We start from the raw sequence: 20,787 nt of genomic DNA, 5'->3' as shown, positions 1-20,787 counted from the left end.
ATATCTGAAATATTTATGTAGAAACATGACTCATACATATGAAGAGTTCAGGCACAAAAACCGATAAACACCATTTTATCCAAAAACAGACTTCTACTATCATTACTCAGTTAAAGGCGTTATGTTCAGATGTTCGTACTCGTTTTTTAAAAATTATCTCCTTTATTTACATTATTTATTTCAAATTAAGATCACCTATTTTGGACTCTTTTGCAGAAAATTACTAAAATGCATTTATCGGTTTTTGCATCTAAACTCTTCATATTCTGTCACTTCCAATATTCTCCCAAATCGTCTATTTTAACACAGTATGACCTGTCTAATACAACCACCTGCCATAAAAGTATCCTTCCTTGGATGGCTGTATAATGCATGTTGGCTGTATTTACTAGTTCTCTACTAGCTATATGTATGTACCTGCGTAGTGGACCCATCAGCAGAAGTAACTTGAATAGGGATGATGGTGTCACCAAAATTAAGATCTGTCGGAGTGTCAGGTTTTTGGCTTCCAACCATCAGAGTGATCTTTGTATCAGGTGCTGTAGGTGTGATTAACACCTCAGTAATATCACATGGCAATAAGCCTGTAGGGGAAAACATGGACAAAAGATTAACTTAAAACATCTGAACCGTATGTTTTGATTTACACAAGGTTTTTAGAATAGCTCAAAATTTCTATAGATCCTTGTTTTATAATGCAAAAAGTATCCTTTAAAAGCAGCAGTGTCGAGAAAAGGATTATTTGTTGAATGATATCTCAGAATAATTTGAACCAGTACTGTAAATTCTTAAATAGATGCCTGTCTTCGTTAAAGGTCAACTTCTGCTATTGTAGCTTTGTTAGGTAAATGACCAAGTTCTACTCGTCATTTCCATTGCATAATGTCAAAAGCTTACAACTGCATGGCGAGAACAGGAAAGGAAAAGGTTTTTTTCATTTCTCAGTGACATAAAAGGTTTCCACTTGTATCAAAATGTTTGGAAGCCTACATTATAATCTGACTGTACAATAAGGTTATGTGACAAAATTTTGCATGTCAAAAAATTGAATCCTGCCTTAAATAGAGGCTGGGTCTCAGAGCGTCATGGAAAATACATAACCCTAAGATATTATTAAAGGATTTATGTATGGCTATTTTCTATCTAATATATGGTCATTTTGACACTTGGTCTAGATAATGAGTGAGAAAACCTGTTGCCACCACATAGGCTACTGCCATTGGATAGCAGCAATTAAGGGATCTTTTATGTATACATGTATGAGGTTTCACAGAGATATGAACCGTTTCTGTTTTGAATAAAATGCATTTCGAAATACTTTAAACCCTATATAGGATAATTATGAACACATTCAATTTTCCATATTTTAAAAATCCAACTGGTCCCTTTCCCCTTTGATTTACATTTCATTATCTTTCCAATTATGAAAGAAACAAATGTTTTATTTAACGATGCACACAACACATTCTATTTACGGTTATATGGAGTTAGACATATGGTTAAGGACCGCACAGATAGAGAGGAAACCTGGTGTCACCACTTCATGGGCTACTCTTTTCTATTAGCAGCAAGGGTTCTTTTATATGCACGATCCCACTGACAGGGTAGTACATACCACAGCCTTTGATATTCCAGATGTGGTGCACTGGCTGGAATGAGAAATAGCCCAGTGGGCCCACTGACAAGGATCTATCCCAGACCAACCACACATCAAGTGAGGACTTTACCATTGGGCTACTCCCCCACCCCCCATGAAATATACCCCTCTCTTGTGGCTATCTGTACAACACTCCTACCATTCCCATTGATGTTTTTGAACCACTGAAAATCGTCAGCTTGACAAAATTAATAATTTATAAGCAATTTAATGGCCAAAAAAAAAACCCACCCTGCAATAGCCAAAAATATTTTACACTGCCTAATAACTAAGCATCACAGACTCTAAACTTATTCTAACGGTATCAGTCAAACATACATGTGTAATCAAAACGGTCTGGAGAAAAGGCTGGGTCCAGCTTCCCAGAGCTGATGATCAACGATGTCAGACTGGCATCTTTTGCCGATAACCGCTTCGCATGGATCACATAAGACTTTGTCGTTCCATCCTCTGCTGAAACATCGATTTTTATGTCAGTCACAGCACCTTCCTTCAGTGTGATTTGTTTGCTACCTCCACTAATCTGAAACAGAGAAAGACAAAATTAAAAAAGAATTAAAATTAAAAACAAAATTAAAAATCAGTGACATGCAAAGGAACATAAATTAGTTGTTAGAGCTGGGTGGTATAGACATTTTTGGTTTGGTATCGATATCGATATTTTGTGGGTGATTTACCTTGGATTTGGTACGGTATACGGTATTGACACATCACCTATATTGACACAATACTGACAGCTATGCAGATATTGAGCAATATTTGAGCAAGGCCCACCTGCTAATTTGATCTACTTTCCACTAACAGGATCATCTCGTGGGGTAGGGTTACGGTTAGGGTTAAGTTTCTTTGTTGATACTTCTCATATTTTCCATGAAATAGTCAATTCCATGATTTTAAGACTCGGCTTCGAAAACTGGCAGAATTTTACAACGTTGCTATGGAGCTTCAACTGATGAATGTCGGAGGTCCAACAAAAAACCCTACAAACTAGACCATAGACCTTTACCTTGGTGAACTACCATCGATGTCACAAACTGCATTCAGCTAACAACAAAAACAAAACTACGATTTGTACAGAAAGAATATTCTCCATTTTTCAGTTAGAGTATGTAAAATAAAATATATTCCAATTAGTTAACGTAACAAAAAAAAAAAAAAAAAATATTGTGGACGTAAAAAGAATCCATAGCTGTTGACAGGAAAGTCTTTTCGGTTTTTAACTGCTAGGGATGGGATGGGTTGTTTTTTTCTTTTTCGGTTTGATTTATTCATGATACTTTCCACAAGTAGTACAAGTATGCCAATTACCATACATACATTTATATAAACTATTTTTTGAGCAAGATACTTTATTTTTAATGATCACTTGTAAAATAATTATAAATATAAAATTATATCTTGACTAGAAAACAAAAATTGCATCTTTGCCATGCCATGTTAGCGTGTTGTGTCTGGGATACTTGCAATGGGCAATGTGTCCCCCAGGATTTGAGTTCAGAGGGTTGGTAAAATAATTTGGGGGTGACAATACTAGGGGTAGGATAGTCTCTCCCATATTTGATTTTTATTCAGTTGTCTTTAGATGCATTCTGGAGTACATAATATATGGGTGTCATGTACACATTATAGAAGTCTAAAAGAAAGATGTATGTGAAGACATATTTCTGTAATGTTTATTATTATTTTGATAATGTCAAATCTTTGATGAGAATATATATATATATATATATATATATATATATATATATATATATACATACATACATACATACATACATACATACATACATACATACATACATATATATATATATATATATATTTTTTTTTTTAAATATGGAATAACTTGAATAAGCACAAATACTTAATATACTGTATAGGCCTACCCCGGTACTGTTGATTATTTAACTAAACACATGTTACAGAAAGAGGTATCACTGCTTTAAATGGACATTCCTGAGTTTGCTGCATTGTAAGATGTTTCCGACTAATAAAATATTTCTACGATTAAACTTACATATTAAATGTATTTTCTTGTTTAGAATATCAGTGTCTGTATATTCAATGTGTTTCTGGTCATCTTAATATTTGTAAGAAGTCCAAACTCGACTGTGTCTTCAAATAATTTCGTATATATATAAAAAATATATTTTAGGAAATTAAATTAAATTTAACCTAGTACAAATATAAGAACAATCAGAAACACGTTTAATATGTATCCACTAATATTTTATGCAGAAAAATATATTTGATACGTAATTACATTCGTTAAAAAGTCTCTGTTAGTCGATATCATCTTAAAAATTGCAGCAAACTCAGGAATGTCCCTTTAAAAAAAGCAAAAAAAACTAAAACAGCATAGATAAGCAAGTACAAGTACATGCACATAATATATAATAGTGAATTATTTAGCTAGTTATTATTTTTATTTTTGCTCGTACTGAAAGTGAAAAACTAAATCTGCAAAGATTTATTTTTTTAAAAAAGAAAAAAGTTCAAAGTAGTTTGTGTACATTGTAGTTCTGGAACTGCGGACGATTTCATCCTGATAAAAACTTACAGAAATTAGTGATGATGAATCATTTTAATATGACGGAAAATGGGTGCCATTTTATAATTATTTTTTCAATTTTGACGACTGGGACAAAAAATACTTAAAATGTTTATTTTCTCTGTGATTAATCACTGATGGCAGTCTCTCACGCACACACACATACATATATATATATATAACATCGCTGCTGCTACTGGATCAAGAAAAGCAACCACTTGCCCTCCCCACCTCGCTTCCTATGCCTATGAAGAGTAGTGAGTTCACATCTTTTTTACTCATCATCACTATCAACACTTGATGTCAATACACCAGTGAATAGTTTGTTAAATATAAATTTTCTAATGAACGTATTCTTAATTAACAGTTTATACACTCAAATGTATTTATATAAATTTACTTGAATAAAAACAACTTAGTAAAATTAATGGTTTTAGTAGTTTGTAGTTGTAAAGGTTGTATTTATAGTCCTTCCCATCATTCTATAAAAATGTTTTTTGTTAATAATTTCAAGTTGGTTTGATGTAAGAAGAAAAGTAAGTGTTTAGGAAATAACACAAAACACCAACTATTTTTGGGTGAAATTTACAAATCAATCAGCTCAGAAATACATAACTTGCATGGGTGTAGGAATTAAGTGCCATATTACGTGCGTGTGTGTGGGGTGTGTGCACACACACATATATAAATATATGAAAAATCCCATCACTGCTGCACCCCTTGCACTCCTCACCAGCACGGGCATAGGAAGTGTGTGTGTGGGGGGGGGAGGGGGGGGCAAGGGGGCATGTGCCACCCCACTTTTCAGATATTTTGCTTTATATTTTCTTTATAATAGTGTAAAAGTGTGTAAATATAAGTGCGCCCCCCCCCCCCCCCCCCCCCCCCCCACACACACACTTTTGGCACCTTCCTATGCCACTGACCAGTGACTTGTTGTAAATTTCATAGTTATGATAGTATCCTATTATTTAGAAAAAGGCGTCCCCTATCAGCCTATGCCATGGGACGGACTATGGATATTTGTCTGAACTTTACTGTTAATGAAAATATTCACAAATGAATGACAAAAAATAATAATCTGATTTTGATTGTGTGAACCCTGCACAAGAAAACAGGCCTAGCGTAATTTGAAGTCTTAAGCAGTTAGGAACGTACAGGCTGTAGACTACAGTCAGTGTTACCGAGTGTACACTCAGTAACACTGTGACAGCCTTTTTGGCCCAAATAAAAAAATAACCTACTGGTATCGAATATGATGCACCGCTGTCACTTGTCAAAGGATCTATAAATATTTTATCTACATCGCTCGCAATTATTACGTTATATTCTAAAGTATTTTTGTGAAATGCAGGAGTTAACTTCCCAGGCTTCACTGCCAATTTTTCAAGATCACAGTCGTCCATGTTGAAACCCAGGACGCTTTATCTTCACTGCGGTCCTGTTTTTGTTTTTTAATTCAATTTGCTTTTTTCTTTTCTTTTCTTTCATTCCACAGTCTTTCTTTGGCAATTCATATTTTTTATTAAAAATATAGTTTAAAAATATATACATATTTTAAAATCACGTTCTTTTGTTAATGTTTAGCTCCGAATATATTATGACCACAGGGTCTCACTCAATACATTTTCTTCGACTAAAACCTAAGCGATAATTCATGGTTCGACTTGGATAATATATTAACACACGCGCGCACGCGCGCACGCGCGCACACACACACACACACACACACAGAGAGAGAGAGAGAGAGATAGAGAGAGAGAGAGAGAGAGAGAGAGAGAGAGAGAGAGAGAGAGAGAGAGAGAGAGAGAGAGAGAGACAGAGACAGAGACAGAGACAGATACACACACATATACTGAACAAAAAAAGAAACTTCCGATTTGTACATAATATATTATAGTATTTGTTGTGTTAAAGAATTCATTGTGTAATGAAATTATATAGGTAGTATTAGCCTTGAGCTGTATTATCAGGATTCATGAATTTTATCGATTATTTTTGCACTGTTAATCGTCAACAACGTGAAATTCAATTTGCACGTGCATGCATGGTTCGACATGTCCCGTGTAGTATTCGGTTAATTTGTTTTACTCGTCTTACTGACATTGTTGTCAAGTGAACGAAAACGCTTCAAAATTTGTAAAAAAAAATAAAGTTTTTTTACATTGTAGCATTTTTAGCATGCCAAGAATACCCAAGAAGACGTTGCAAGGCATGTTGGGAGTTCTAGTCGAGCGATACGAAATCTTCGCGTAAGATTTCGAACGAGTGGACAGACGATTGAGGCGTCATCCCAACCCACCCGCTAACGTCAACGAACTTCGTCAAGCGCTCATTCAGGAATGGAACAATATTCCACAGGCAGAAATCAATACTTTAGTCAATTCTATGCGCCTGCGATGCACTGCAGTGGTCAATTCCAAGAGGTGGCCATACCCGTTAATAAGTGGGTGTTGTTGTTTTTTAACCCCTACCACACTTGGTCAAAATTTCCCCCAGTTTTTGTTAACCTATGGCCATGATTTTTGCACCAAACGATGCATCATGGAACACTCTTTAAACGCATATAACAATTATTCCCCCGGTTTGTTTTAATTAAGTTATGTTCAAGCAAAGTTAGCGGAAGTTTCTTATTTTGTTCAGTATATATACACACACGTACACACACACACACACACATATATATATATATATATATATATATATATATATATATATATATATATATATATATATATATATATATATATATATATATATATATATGACTTTTGAAAGAATGCTTCTGAAAGAAGGCTTTAATAACATATTTATATATATATATATATATATATATATATATATATATATATATATATATATATATATATATATATATATATATATATATATATATATGCGAACAACAAAGTACTGCGAAAACTGCGATGAACTAAAGATCGCAATACTTTCTCCACGCAGTATTATGTCGTTGGTGATTTTTTTGTCTTTCAAAAAAAGAAAAGAAAAACAAAGTATCAAAATAATTAAAAATCAGTTTTATTTAGTAATTTAATAATCAACCAGTCAGAAGCAAACATGTTCAGTCTTTGTAAATTGCACAATTACTCACTTTGGCCTAGTAATCCTGCCAAAAACCATCCCCTGAGAATCATTTCTTTGTCTTTTGACAACTGATCCATGCAGACCACAACCCACCGAACATGAATAGGCTTGATCACACGTATTCTTAAGTCAACACCTTTGTCATTCTTTTCTTTCAAGTTCTTAGCTACAGTATCAGCATACCACTGAGTAAACCTTTCCTTCATGGCAGATTTAAAATCTCCGTTCACGGACAGATCCATTGGCTGCAGCTCACCAGTGCAGCCAGCCGGAACAAATCTAATTTCGAATTACCGTTTGCGTAACAAGTCAAGAAAAGATTTGCATCTGTGGCAATGCTTAGCTCAAAACGTCAGCTTGCCAATTAACTGAAAAAACACGTCTAAGTTTTCACTCCTTGCGGTTAATGATAAAACAACGTTATTGTGTTAAGTTTTAAATACAGTTCTATCAGCTGAGGTCGCAGTACTTTCTACACGCAGTTTTGGTCATTGTTGACTGCTCGCAATACTTTCATGACGCAATACATAGATGATTTACAGTATATATATATATATATATATATATCTTTAAGACAGTAGTTTTGGTTAATTTTTTTCATATATATGCCTTTTATGGGCTCGTCAATTCAGTGAACATTTGACATCATTTTCCTCTACATATTATATAGAGAATAATACATGAGCGGCGGTTAGATACCATTTATCTCACGAGTTTATAATAAAATGTATCTACACGAACGAAAGAGAGTGATACGTTTTTAAACAACGAATTCTGAGATAAATGGTATCTAACGGACACGAATGTATTATTCTATTTCTTACATATCTTCAAAAAAACAGGTTTTAACCAAATTTTAATATCTTTATCGACTACAAGATATTTACAACCCTTTGCACAGACACATGATTGCTAGTGTAATCGATTTTCACCGCGCTGTTTTTTTATTGGACGTATGACATTGTTGACCTGGTCATCACCTAGGAGCAGCCAGTCGTCTGTCTTGAAATTGTTAACACACGTACGTATGTAAACAACTATGTGTTATCAAAAAATAGCACATGGTGTTCTCACCAACAGGTGTGTAAAAAATATTATATATACTACTCAAAAGAATTTAAGGGTCAGATGATATTTTCGACATTATTTTCTGAATGTCAATTATATTAGCTAGACCATAATGTCACGCATGGTATTGTTCCATTTTGACGAAAGTGGGTCTAAGCAACCCATAAATGAATTAAAATCCACTGTCATTGACACTGTCGACTAGTTCTAATGGCGAAAACATGCTTACATTTGCACGTACATTAGGGCGAAAGCGAAAGGTCTGCTAAGTGCCCATAACTTGCTTTTTCACAAAGCGCTTCATTTGCACGCTTTGCACGTGTATTCCACGTTCCCAATGCTGAATTTCCGTATAATTGGAGCTTGCGTTCGTGTACGGTGCACACTCCAAATTCGACAATGGTACGACTTCAACTGATTATCGAAGATCGAGGAAGGGCTATTGCTTGGCTTCAGGATGGCAATACGCAAAGAAATGTTGCTCTGAGACTTGGTGTCAGTCAGAGTGTCGTTGGCCGACTGTGGCAACGGTACCAAACAACGAATTCTGTTCGAAATCGTCCACGTTCGGGAAGACCCCGAAGACCCCGAAGCACTACAAATAGAGAGGACCGCTACATCACCAATATGGCTCTACGTCAACGCACAACCACTGCACGTCGATTACGTGACAATCTGCGGACTGCGACTGGAACTCGAGTGTCTGATCAAACCATACGCAATCGTCTGAGAGCCAATAATCTACGCTGCCGTCGCCAGGCTGTTCGACCACCACTCCTACCACGTCACAGAACGGCCAGACGTCACTGGTGCACGCTTCATCTGCGGTGGCAACGTGTTCAGTGGGGTCGAGTGATGTTCATTGATGAGTCCAGGTTTAGTCTCCAGTTCAACGACGGTCGGGTTCGTGTCTACAGACGTCCTGGGGAGCGCTTCGCTGACTTTAACGTTAGACAACGTCACCGGTTCGGTGGTGGCAGCGCCATGGTGTGGGGCGGCATCTCTATCCACCACAGGACCCCCCTCTATGTGGTGGATGGCAATCTGAATGGAATCCGCTATCTGAATGAGATTATCCGGCCGTTGGTTCTCCCAGGCCTTCAGCAGATTGGCGGCGGGGCAGTTCTGCAGGATGACAATGCCAGACCCCACCGCTCCAGGGTGGTAACGGACTTTCTCAGACAACAAGGTATCGCCAGGATGGATTGGCCAGCATATTCGCCTGACTTGGCCCCAATAGAGCACGCCTGGGACGAATTAGGCAGGAGAGTTCGGGATAACCATGCCTCTCCGGCCAACCTTCATGATCTGGGTCAACTTCTTATGGCAGAGTGGCAGGCCATTCCCCAAGAGTTCTTCAGACGTCTGATCAACAGCATGAGGCAACGATGTGTCGAGTGTATTCGCACCAGGGGTGGATTCACACACTATTAAACGAATGTTCTAATGTGTAAAATCCATGTTTGACAACCTTCAACTTTGACAGCATGTCATGTGACTTTCTTGTATACAGTGACGTTTATTTGTGGTTTTTTGTAAATATGGAACAATAAATAAAATGTTTGGTGTAGTTTACATCATCAATCTAATACACTCTGAAACTTATTTGGTTATAAATTTTTGACCCTTAAATTCTTTTGAGTAGTATATATATATATATATTATACATACACACAACGAAGTGGGGAAACACACCTCAGTGACTCATACACGTAGTCATGATGTCGTCAAAGCGTCTTTTTGAATCTCAATGCCTTGTGCAGAGATGGATTCTGTAAATCCTAATGGTTTTATCATTTAGATTAGACAACCATTTAAATCGCTGTAGTTTAAAATATGATGATATTCTTTTCCTGTTCTGTGGGTCGGAGTGTGGAGATCAGTGATATGACAAGTCACACAATTAATGCTCACTGTCCAGGGCAATACACTAAATACTTAAACCCAACTCCCACAATCGGACTAAATCGTACCAGTGTCGTGTCTGGGAACTGGGAAACTCTTTTTGCGTGCCCCTATCCACAAGGGTTCAGGCACGCCCACCCCGGATTCAGCCTCTGACTGCGCCAGTGACCGACTCCGGGGCGGGAGGGGGGGGGGGGGGAGTGTGTGAAAGAGATGAGGGTGACAATTTTTAATAGTGTGGTAAGACCACTTAAAAACAGAGCCAAAGTTAAAAATAATTTGGGGTCTATCATTACATATGTTTATATTTATATTAATATAAAAGCACCATAATTATAATTAAACCTATAACATTCTATTGTTTTATAATATAATTAGTAGGTGCATAATTATAATTAAATTTTCAATCGGGCAGTTCAAAAATAATATATACTATACTTATACATTTAATAATAATATCTATACATATATATATATTATATTTTTTTATTTCTTAATTTTATTATTTAACTTTAGCCCTAGAGGTAAAAGGATTCGCAAAGGGGGGAACCCAGCGCCACCGAGCAGTCCGGCGTTCCAACAGGCGTGGGGGCCCAATAAGGTAGATCCTGATTTCCATGGGGGGGGGGGGCGATCCGGGGGGGGGGGGGGAGGCCTCCTAACAAGCATCCCTACCGGCCCAAACCGCCAACGCCCTATCGCACCCAAATATGCACCCTACCACGGCGTCCCCCCCCCCCCCCCCCCCCCCCCCCCCCCCGGTTATCCATATAACACAGATGGGCCGTATTTAAATGAGATGAGTGGTATGATATAATACCTAGACAGAACATGTACATATATTTAAATACAGTTTACGAGTTCAAATAGTCGGATCAAGTGTGATTATTTTTTAAATAGATGATACAATTATTAAACCTGAAAAAACCCAAAGGATTAAATCAACCAACTAACTAACTAGCCGCCAGCCTACGAACCAACCAATCAGCTAGCCAGCCAGCCAACCAACCAATCATCCCCTCCCCACCAGCTAGCCAGCCAGCCAACCAATGAATGAATGAACCCATCAATCTACCAATAAATCAAATTTATCCACTTCTCTGTCAACCAACCAATCACCCAACCAGCCAACTAATCAACCTATTAATCAATCAATCAATCAATCATATAAACACACTGCTACCTCTGCAGGCGCATGTGCAAGGTGTCGAGGGTCAAACGTGCATTTTTGCAGTCATGATGAATATGTACTTATAGAAACTAGTAAAATTGCATTTCAGGACATCATTTCCCAGATTTACTGTGTCAAAATGCCTCCGAACTTCTCTACATTTAGTGAACACGTTACCAAGAGAGTCAACTCCTTAGTAACACGTTATGGGGAATTTTATTTGAAGAATGTAGGAAATTGCATTTCAATATATCTAGTTTTCAAACATTTCCGTAAGAGTATGCATGCCCCCAAACTCCCCTAGAAACCAGGACGCTTCGCCCCTCCGAACTCAGCCCGCCACACTCTAGGTTCCCAGCCCCTGCAAAATGTCCTGCAAAGACAGTCTGCTTTGTAACCATGTTTGTATTTATTTATTTATTTATTTATTATTATTATTGTTATTGTTTGATGTTGTTGTTACTACTACTACTACTACTACTACTACTACTACTACTACTACTACTACTACTACTACTACTACTACTACTACTACTACTACTACTACTACTACTCCTACTCCTACTCATACTACTACTTGTCTACCTTATACAGGCCCCTAATTATCATAACATTTTACCCAGCAGTCTTAAAGTTGTCATACTTTATAAATAAAACAGGATTTACGTTACTTTCAACCCGGAAGATTACAGGTTAAATAATTTAGAGGTGGGGACATCACGTTTGACGTTTTCAAAAGTGAAAAATTAAAAAATGGATATATACTCAATTACCGTTTGGAAAGTTCCCTGGATAGACAGAAGCATAGTATTGTGAAGACCAGTTTGATCATCTTGAATTTGCTGATGCATGGAAAGGCTAACGGGTTGCGCTCGACTTAATTAAGATGATGCGAATTATGGAAACCACTTCTTACGTCATTGCTAACCAAAAGATGATTTAAAATCGCTCAGCTATGTCTATGGATGAAGATAACGAGAGTCTGAGTAGTGAAACCGACGTGGACAGTGGTAAACCCGTCGTTGTAAATAAGTTTTATGGAACAAAGAGTGTGGTTAATATAAAAGATTCTAAAAATATCAAGGTAAACATCTCTGAGGAACAAAGTGGACATGCACGAACATTTTGCAGTTCACTGTGTGGTAAAAACATACAATTATGCAATAACAATACTCAGGCGAAGAGAAATGAAATCACTTTTTCTGGAGGGTTGTGTTTTGTTTCCGAGGAATTGACGCCGGAAAACCCAGTGTATCTAAAAATAACTGAAACCTACTACACTAAGCACGGGGACTGCACAATGGGTTTCACTACGACGGACCCATCAAATCTGCTTACAGCAGGAATACTGAAGTCCATGATTAGTAAGGCAGTTCCCCAGGGCTACAAAGACTGGTTCATGTTCAAGCCTCCCCTGGCTAGTTGTTCGTACAAGGGAGCAGACGTGTTTTTCTGGTGTACCGAAGAAGGGACTGTCGTCTTAAAAAACAGCAGAGGGATAGAAAAGAGTTACGATCTTGGAATCGATCCCAGAAAACCAATGTGGGCATTCGTTGAACTCAGCGGTCCATTAGAAGCAGTTGAAATGATACGTCCCGAATTGCACACCGTTTGCGGTACAGGTGTTTCGATAAACAAAGACGTTGTTGAACACAACTCGACTCTGTTAGGTCAATTTACGAGTCGCAGTCATGGTTTTTTATGTTTTTCCAAAATGCCTTTGGAAACAGAAGAGCGATTTTATTTTAAAGTATTACGGGTCTTTTCTGCATGGGCTGGGAACGTCCGAATTGGAGTTACCAGTGTATCGCCAAATCTAATTTCTTCCAGTAGTCTCCCAGAAACTGTTACTGATGATCCACATTACAGGATGGTTGAACTTAGTTTGCAGAATGCCTCTTGCGATAACACTATTAGCGTTTTCCATGACAACAACCGAGTTACGTTGTTTGACAAAACAAAATTAACTGGCATAATTCCAGTAAACAGATCCGAAACTGTATGGGTAGTTATTGATCTGTTTGGTAATACGACCGGAGTGGAACTTGTTACCAAGTATTTGAAAGCAGTGGAACGCGAAATACGAGATACTGGAAATGACGGTCATTTAGAATGGTCGTCTGATATAAAGAGTATACACAACTGGTGGATGAAGTGCGAGGTTCTGGTAAACACTCTAAAGCAGCTAGCAAATGCGATATCTGCCCAGACTCTGTGGACAACGGAAGGATCTTGGAATTATGTGGTGAGGAAAACCGCAAACGCTGTTTCCTATGTCACGAACTTTATGGGAATTCAGGACAGCACTACAGAGAGTTTACAAGTTCTTGAAAGCAGCAGCTACCCAGAACTCATTCGTTCAGAGTGTCCTACTATAGTGGAAAAGGTGCAGTCATTTATCGAGGAAACAAAGATATTGAAACGAACACTTATTTCACATCTCCCTCCAGAAGAAGGCGGTGCTTCATCTGAAGACTCCCTGACTGACCTACGCCAGTTTTTGCAAGACATTCCCGAATTTGAACTTCATGGACCAAAACGAGGCCCTGTGCCTTCATCACCGTCACCAAGTCTGCTTGACCTGTCGATGCTACCAGTGGATGCCGTGGATAAAAATGCATATATAACAGAGCGAGTTGCAAAGACGTTCGAGAAGACTGCACAGAGAATAGAACATCCTCTGCTTAAGCTGGAGAACTGCAGATTTAATCTGTATACTTAATTGGTTAACACTTTTATCTCTGATAATCATTTTACGGAGACGAGCTCTAGTCTATGTTAGAGTATATTTCATCGTTTCAACGTCACAAACTCGTTTCACTCCGCTGAAACATTATTCGAACCAATTAGATTAACCAAAATTAGTGTCTAGTTTAATGGGTTGAAACTAGGGTATGTGACTTTTAGTTAACTTCTTACGGTGTGTAAACATGTGCTAACGTCTATTAGCACGACAAACATCGCCACCATATGCATACTGCATAGAACTTGTGTTTCGTGTTATTGCTGGAATATGTTTTATTGTATTATAATCATGTATGTTAATAAGCATTATGTAACCATTTAAAGTCTAAAGAGCAGGGACTTCTACCCATTGCCTACAAGTTGTTTTAACTATGCGTTTAGGTTGGATTAAATTCTTTTTATTAGTCTTTCTGGGCACTTAGAATTGCCCTCTTTTAATTTTTTTTAAGGGCATATAAATTGTGTAATTTTTACTGGTTTATTTACCTTTTTGGAAATGCCCAGTCAAAAATAAGCGTCACATCAAATTAACTAAAACTATTTTCTATATAAATACTATAGGTTATTTTAACGACGCATCAAAATTTTCCCCTACCCCATTTTTATAAATAATTCAAAATTGACCCATTAATAATCGGTCTGGGATCAATCCCCATTGATGGACCCATTGGGCTATTTCTCGTTTCAGCCAGTGCACCACGACTGGTATATCAAAGGCCGTGGTATGTACAACCCTGTCTGTGGGATGGTGTATATAAAAGATCCCTTGCTACTAATCGAAAAGAGTAGCTCATGAAGTGGCGACAGCGGGTTTCCTCTCTCAATATATGCGTGGTCCTTAACCATATGTCTGACGCCATATAACCGTAAATAAAATGTGTTGAGTTCGTTGTTAAATAAAACATTTCTTCTTTTTTTTTCTTTTTTTTAGCAGCTACTTCTAAACCAGCAACACGGTTTTCATATAAAACAGTAATATTTATTTTGTATGAAGTACAAATAAATTGGCAAAATAAAACATGCCCAGTTTACAAATTACGAGACTTGACTGTCAGGGATTAGGATATTCCGAAAAGAGAAGAGATGTACTAAACTATATAATAAGTAAACAAAGGTTGCAGTAATATGTACAAATTAATAAATTACAAATCTATAATGCCAAAATCTCAAAAAAATATGTGAATCAAAGGTTTTTGTAGAGCCGCAAGAATGGATTTTTTATTTTATTTTACCTTTTAAATGGTTGAAAGATTCAACATTATTGTGGTTCCAATATAGAATTTATCAACGTATTCTAGCTACTAATATATTTTTATATAACTACGTACAATCAAATTCTTGTAATTCTGCAATTTAGCACCTGGAACATTACAACACCAATTTACGACTGTAATATAGTACATAATTTATGGCAAGAAATAGAAACATAGATTTTGTCAGAAATTTTGAATTTGTGAAAAAAAAACCCAATAAATTTTGCCATGATAGATGATGAAAAAAAGTAGATTTGTAAACTGGCTTACGATCAACGTCAAATATTATATCTGCAGAATGAAAACTCAAAAACAAACATTAAATATAAAAGCCATCAAAAATATTCTGCAAAACAGTTTGAAATAGAAAAGTATGTTCTTTATAAAAACTGTGGTCAGAAAAAAATCACTGAAAATTGGACACCATGGCAAAAGCTATGCCGAAAAAATAAAACAAAACAAAACAGGCCCACCCCCCGAAAAAAACATCATAAATAAAATAATAACAAATAAATAAACAATTAATACATTTTAAAAGAAAAAGTTCTATATTGAAAAACCTCAAAAAGGTGTTTGAAAACAGATGTTACTTTTTGTCTGTTTTATTCACCCTCAAACTGCTGAGTGTGTGTGTGTGTGTGTGGGGGGGGGGGGGGGGGGGATCCCTATCCGATCTCTTTTTCTGTTTTCCCCTTCTTTTTTCATCTTTCTGATCCCCAAAATTATCTTATTTTTTCCAGACGTTTTTGGTGCATTTCTTCCTTTTTCTTTTTTTGGTTTGTCTGTATGTATGTGTTTGTTAAAAAAATAATTGTATTAATGCTTTTCAATTTTTGCTTTTTAATTGACCATATCACAAGAAGTTATTTTTGATAACATAAAAATATGTACATACATTAGAGTCATTGCATGTATATCATATGTAAATTATATATTAAAATAATCTAAAACAATAATGTGAAGCAATGATTCAAGGCTTGACTTTGCTGTTGTGTCTGGGGACTAAAAAAAGAAACATATATATACTAGCGGAAAAAAGTTCCTGTGCACTAAATGATTGCATATAGAATATAATTTACTTGAAATCTGGTTATAAAAATTTCAGTAACTGAACGTGTAATCACTCCCGTCGATATTCCAGCGGTGTCTTGTCAATTGCACGAACTATTCATACTTTGTGATCACACGTTGCATTACTAGCATTCATGGTCACGTGCTCCTGTTTGACGTCATTTTTCTTATCATTGGACTTTAAAACTATTGTATGGATTCTCATCACTCAGAAAAATATTTTTGTTGGTATCTGATCGTCGTCAGTGTGATGCCACGCCTCCCAGAAAATGGACTCCTTCGAACGATGGGTATGACTGAGGTTAGAACGACACAAACGCTGTTGCTAGTAATTTTGGTATTCATTGGTGTTCATGAGAACACTATGCAATATCTGCGAAGATGTTCTCGACAGTTTAGGGGTACTAGGGATCTTCCATGTTTAGGGAGTCGACACGTGACGCCACGTCAGCAAATTGTCAGTATTAAGCGGGTACACGTATAGAATCATTTGGAAAAGATACGTTTAACATCCTAATGCATCTCTAAGTTAAGGCCAATCAGTGAAAGAACTGAACGCAACCGATTGAGAGAGAGAGAGAGAGAGAGAGAGAGAGAGAGAGAGAGAGAGAGAGAGAGAGAGAGAGAGAGAGAGAGAGAGAGAGAGAGAGAGAGAGAGTGAGTGCTTGCGTGCGTGTCCTGACGGATGTTTAGATACGAAAGGCAATTAAACACTAACATATTATGTTTTATTTTCTTCAAAATGAAAATACTGCTGTGAATTAATTCTGATAGCGCCAGTTAGTATACGATTGATTTATAAACAAATTCAAATGGAAAACATATATCTGAATAAATAACTTGTAAACATTTATATCTGTGTTATGATAATGTTTACTATAAATATACTGAACACTAAAAGAAATACAGGGTTATGGTTGGTTTGTAATTACAATTTATTTACTTGTTTACAAAGGCAGAGGGAGCAATTTCACAAAACATCGTAAGTTTACGTCTGAAACTAACAGTTTTACCGGGAATACATTTACAAGTGCTTGGCATCTATTTCACAAAGAAAACTACATCATTAAGGAAAATAGAGCATCTTAAAGACCAACGAAAATGAAATATGTGTTCTTCTACCTATATCTGTTGTACTATAATAGTAATAAGAATTGTGCTTTAGTCGTAGATTTATGTTTACGTGCAAAACTAAGCTTACGGTGCTGTGTGAAATTGGGCCCAGTTCTATAAAATGATAAAGGTTATATCAACCTCAGCCCCTCACCCCGCCCCCCCCCCCCCTTGCACCCCAAACCACCCAAGAAACCCCCAAACTTCAGGAAAACCCAACCCGCCCGACCACCTCACCAATCACCACCACCACCCGAGACACCCAGAACCCCCAAAACCCCAACCTCGCTACTAAATGGCTAGTCAAACTACACCCCCTCCCAACCCAAGAAACAACTCTAAACCATCTACAAACCGGCAACCCGCAACTCGATATCACCGACGCCACAACATGGACGAACGGATATGTGCTTATCACAGCTAAGATCAACAACAACCGATATATCTTCATTCAAAGACGCCGATACCCACTACTCCCATACGAGATTAAGCCATCGAAATGCCATCACTGCCAACAATGGGGCCATGGAGCTAGCAAATGCAAACATCACAAAGAGCAGCCCACCTGCTACAGGTGCGGCCAAAAACATCCTAGGAGCTCCCGCAATTCACCCTGCACTCGGCCCATCCAATGCCCGAACTGCCTAAGTAGACACATGGCCCATGACGACAAATGCCACCACTACCAACGTGCGCTTAGGCAGTTAAACAACAAAAAAGAACAAACAAACCAGCAAAAAAATAGTTACCCAACTCCAAAGCCAGTAACAACCAATGTTACCTACGCTAAAAAAGTGAAATCAAACGAACTAACTCAAATAACCGAACTTAAATCAATAATCGAAACGCTAGTAGTCGAAATGAACAACATTAAAAACAAACTTAAGAACTAATAATTCCCAGTAAAAACACTAATCTAATACAGGACCACAGTATGGGAGATACGTCTCCACATACCCATACTAATAAAAATAACTCTATAAGTAAAGGCCTTAGCGTTCTCCAGTGGAACGCCAAAGGCCTCCATTCAATGGGACATGGTGCTGAACTCATTCAACTAATTAGTACCAGTAACAACAAGCCAGACATCATCTGCCTACAGGAAACCTGGCTAGGAACTTCCACCAACAAACAAAATAAAATAATAATAATAAAAATAATCTAACCAAACCATTCAAAATACCAGGATACACGAGCTACTTTAAAAACAGAGAAAACAATACTAGAGGTGGGCTAGCCACACTAATCAAAAATAATATACCCCACTTAGAAATAAAATTCCAACCAACCAATAATAGTTTAGAAATCCTAGGTTTAACCATTCAGCATGATACTAGGAGTTTAGACGTTATCAACGTATACAGCCCGCCAGGTCCGGAGCACAATAAATTAACCCTTAATGACTATAATAAACTTATCAGTTCAAACAATAATGTAATCATAGTAGGAGATTTTAACTGCCATAGTAGCTTATGGGGAAACCCCACCACAGACTTTCAAGGCGACATATTAGAAACCTTCATCAACAATAACAACTTAGTCTGCCTAAACGACGGTAATACCACCTTTATCTCTGATATCAATGGAGGCACTTCAGCCGTCGACCTAACAATCACCTCAAACAATATAGGAGCTAACTCAAGTTGGGAAGTCTTGGAAACTCTTAATAGTGACCACTTGCCCATATTAACTAAGTATAATTGTAATGAAACTTTCATAGAAGAAGAAATATTTACACCTAAATTTAACTTCTCAAAAGCTAACTGGGCAGGATTCTCCAAAGAATGCCTAAACCTTAAAGTTAATATTGAACTAAATGTTAATGAAGCTACTAACGAACTCACTAATAATATTCTTAAAATAGCAAATAAACATATACCAATAACTAAACCCCTTAGGAAAAATCAACCAGTCAGCTGGTGGACTGAAGAGATCAAAAATAAATGTAATCTCAGAAATCGTATGAGGAAATTTTAAAAAAAACCTCGCAAACCAGAATATCACAATAAATACAAAATAGCTAAAAATGAAGTCAGCAAACTAATAATTACAGCTAAACAAAACAGCTGGCAAAAATTATGTAGTGAAATAGATAATAGAACAACAACATGTGGAAAAAAGTTAAAGCCATCCAAAGGCACCGCGCCATACCCACAGTCCTTCAAAAACATAAACCTGCTCTCTCTAACAAACAAAAAGCTAACCTACTCAGCAAAACCTTCAGCAAAAACAGCAGTAACGAAAACTTTCCTAAAGAATTTCTTGATCAATTAAAAAAAAAAAAACTCTACCCACTAATCAACCGACTGAAACCAAGCAGCCCAATAATGATAACCTTGAATTTAACCAACCAATAAACCTAATTGATCTTAAAACAGCACTCAAAGCTAAAAAAAAGTACTGCGACCAGACCTGATAAAATCAGCTATACTCTCTTAAAACATATGCCGGACGCAGCACTAGAGGTAGTGTTGTCGCTATTTAACAAAATCTGGAGAGAGGGATCCATGCCCGAAGCGTGGAAACATGCTGAATGCTTTAGTCTCCCTAAAGCAGGCAAGGATCACTCTCTGCCGGGTAGTTACAGACCGATAACGCTCACTTCATATCTAAGTAAAACCTTAGAAACCATTATAAATAAACGTCTCAATAACTACTTACTAGAAAACAACCTTATAGCTAATACTCAAAGTGGATTTAGATCTAAACACTCCACCATTGACCAAATACAAAACACTATTAATGATGCTCTCAGGAAATCCAACAAAGTCATCGCCATATTTATAGACATTGAAAAAGCCTTCGACATGGTCTGGAGACAAGGACTACTAACTAAACTTAATGATAAAGGGATAAAAGGCAATATGTTCAACTTCATCAATAACTTTATTCATAACAGATCTATAGCAGTTAGAGTTAACGGTCAATACTCAGAAAACCCCCCAGATATACTAAATGGAATACCACAAGGTTCGGTCCTATCACCAACCTTATTCAACATATTTATAAATGATCTAACTATGGCACTAAATGACAAAGAAAAACCAAATCAAGCCTCACCACTAAACACAGCACTATTTGCCGATGACTGCGCCATCTGGCGAACAGGCAGAGTAACCTTAGCTGTCTGTAAAAAAATGCAACTCGA

At 37.1% G+C, this 20,787-nt stretch overlaps 1 protein-coding gene across 1 annotated transcript in view; it reads right to left on the bottom strand.

The window, feature by feature from the left end:
- The window catches only part of LOC121372183, a 40,956-nt gene extending 35,342 nt beyond the window's left edge, over nucleotides 1-5,614 (bottom strand). Inside the window, exons 1-3 of the mRNA XM_041498466.1 lie at nucleotides 5,453-5,614; nucleotides 1,976-2,180; nucleotides 418-584 (exon numbers count right to left, since the gene is read on the bottom strand). Of these exons, the coding sequence (XP_041354400.1) occupies nucleotides 418-584; nucleotides 1,976-2,180; nucleotides 5,453-5,614 (534 nt within the window). The remainder of the gene's footprint in view (nucleotides 1-417; nucleotides 585-1,975; nucleotides 2,181-5,452) is intronic.
- Nucleotides 5,615-20,787: the final 15,173 nt, after the last annotated feature.

This window comes from Gigantopelta aegis, chromosome 4 (assembly GCF_016097555.1).
Source record: "Gigantopelta aegis isolate Gae_Host chromosome 4, Gae_host_genome, whole genome shotgun sequence".
NCBI classification, from domain to species: Eukaryota; Metazoa; Mollusca; class Gastropoda; order Neomphalida; family Peltospiridae; genus Gigantopelta; species Gigantopelta aegis.
The sequence above is the reverse complement of the archived record's forward strand: the minus strand, read 5'-3'. Positions and strand labels throughout refer to the sequence as shown.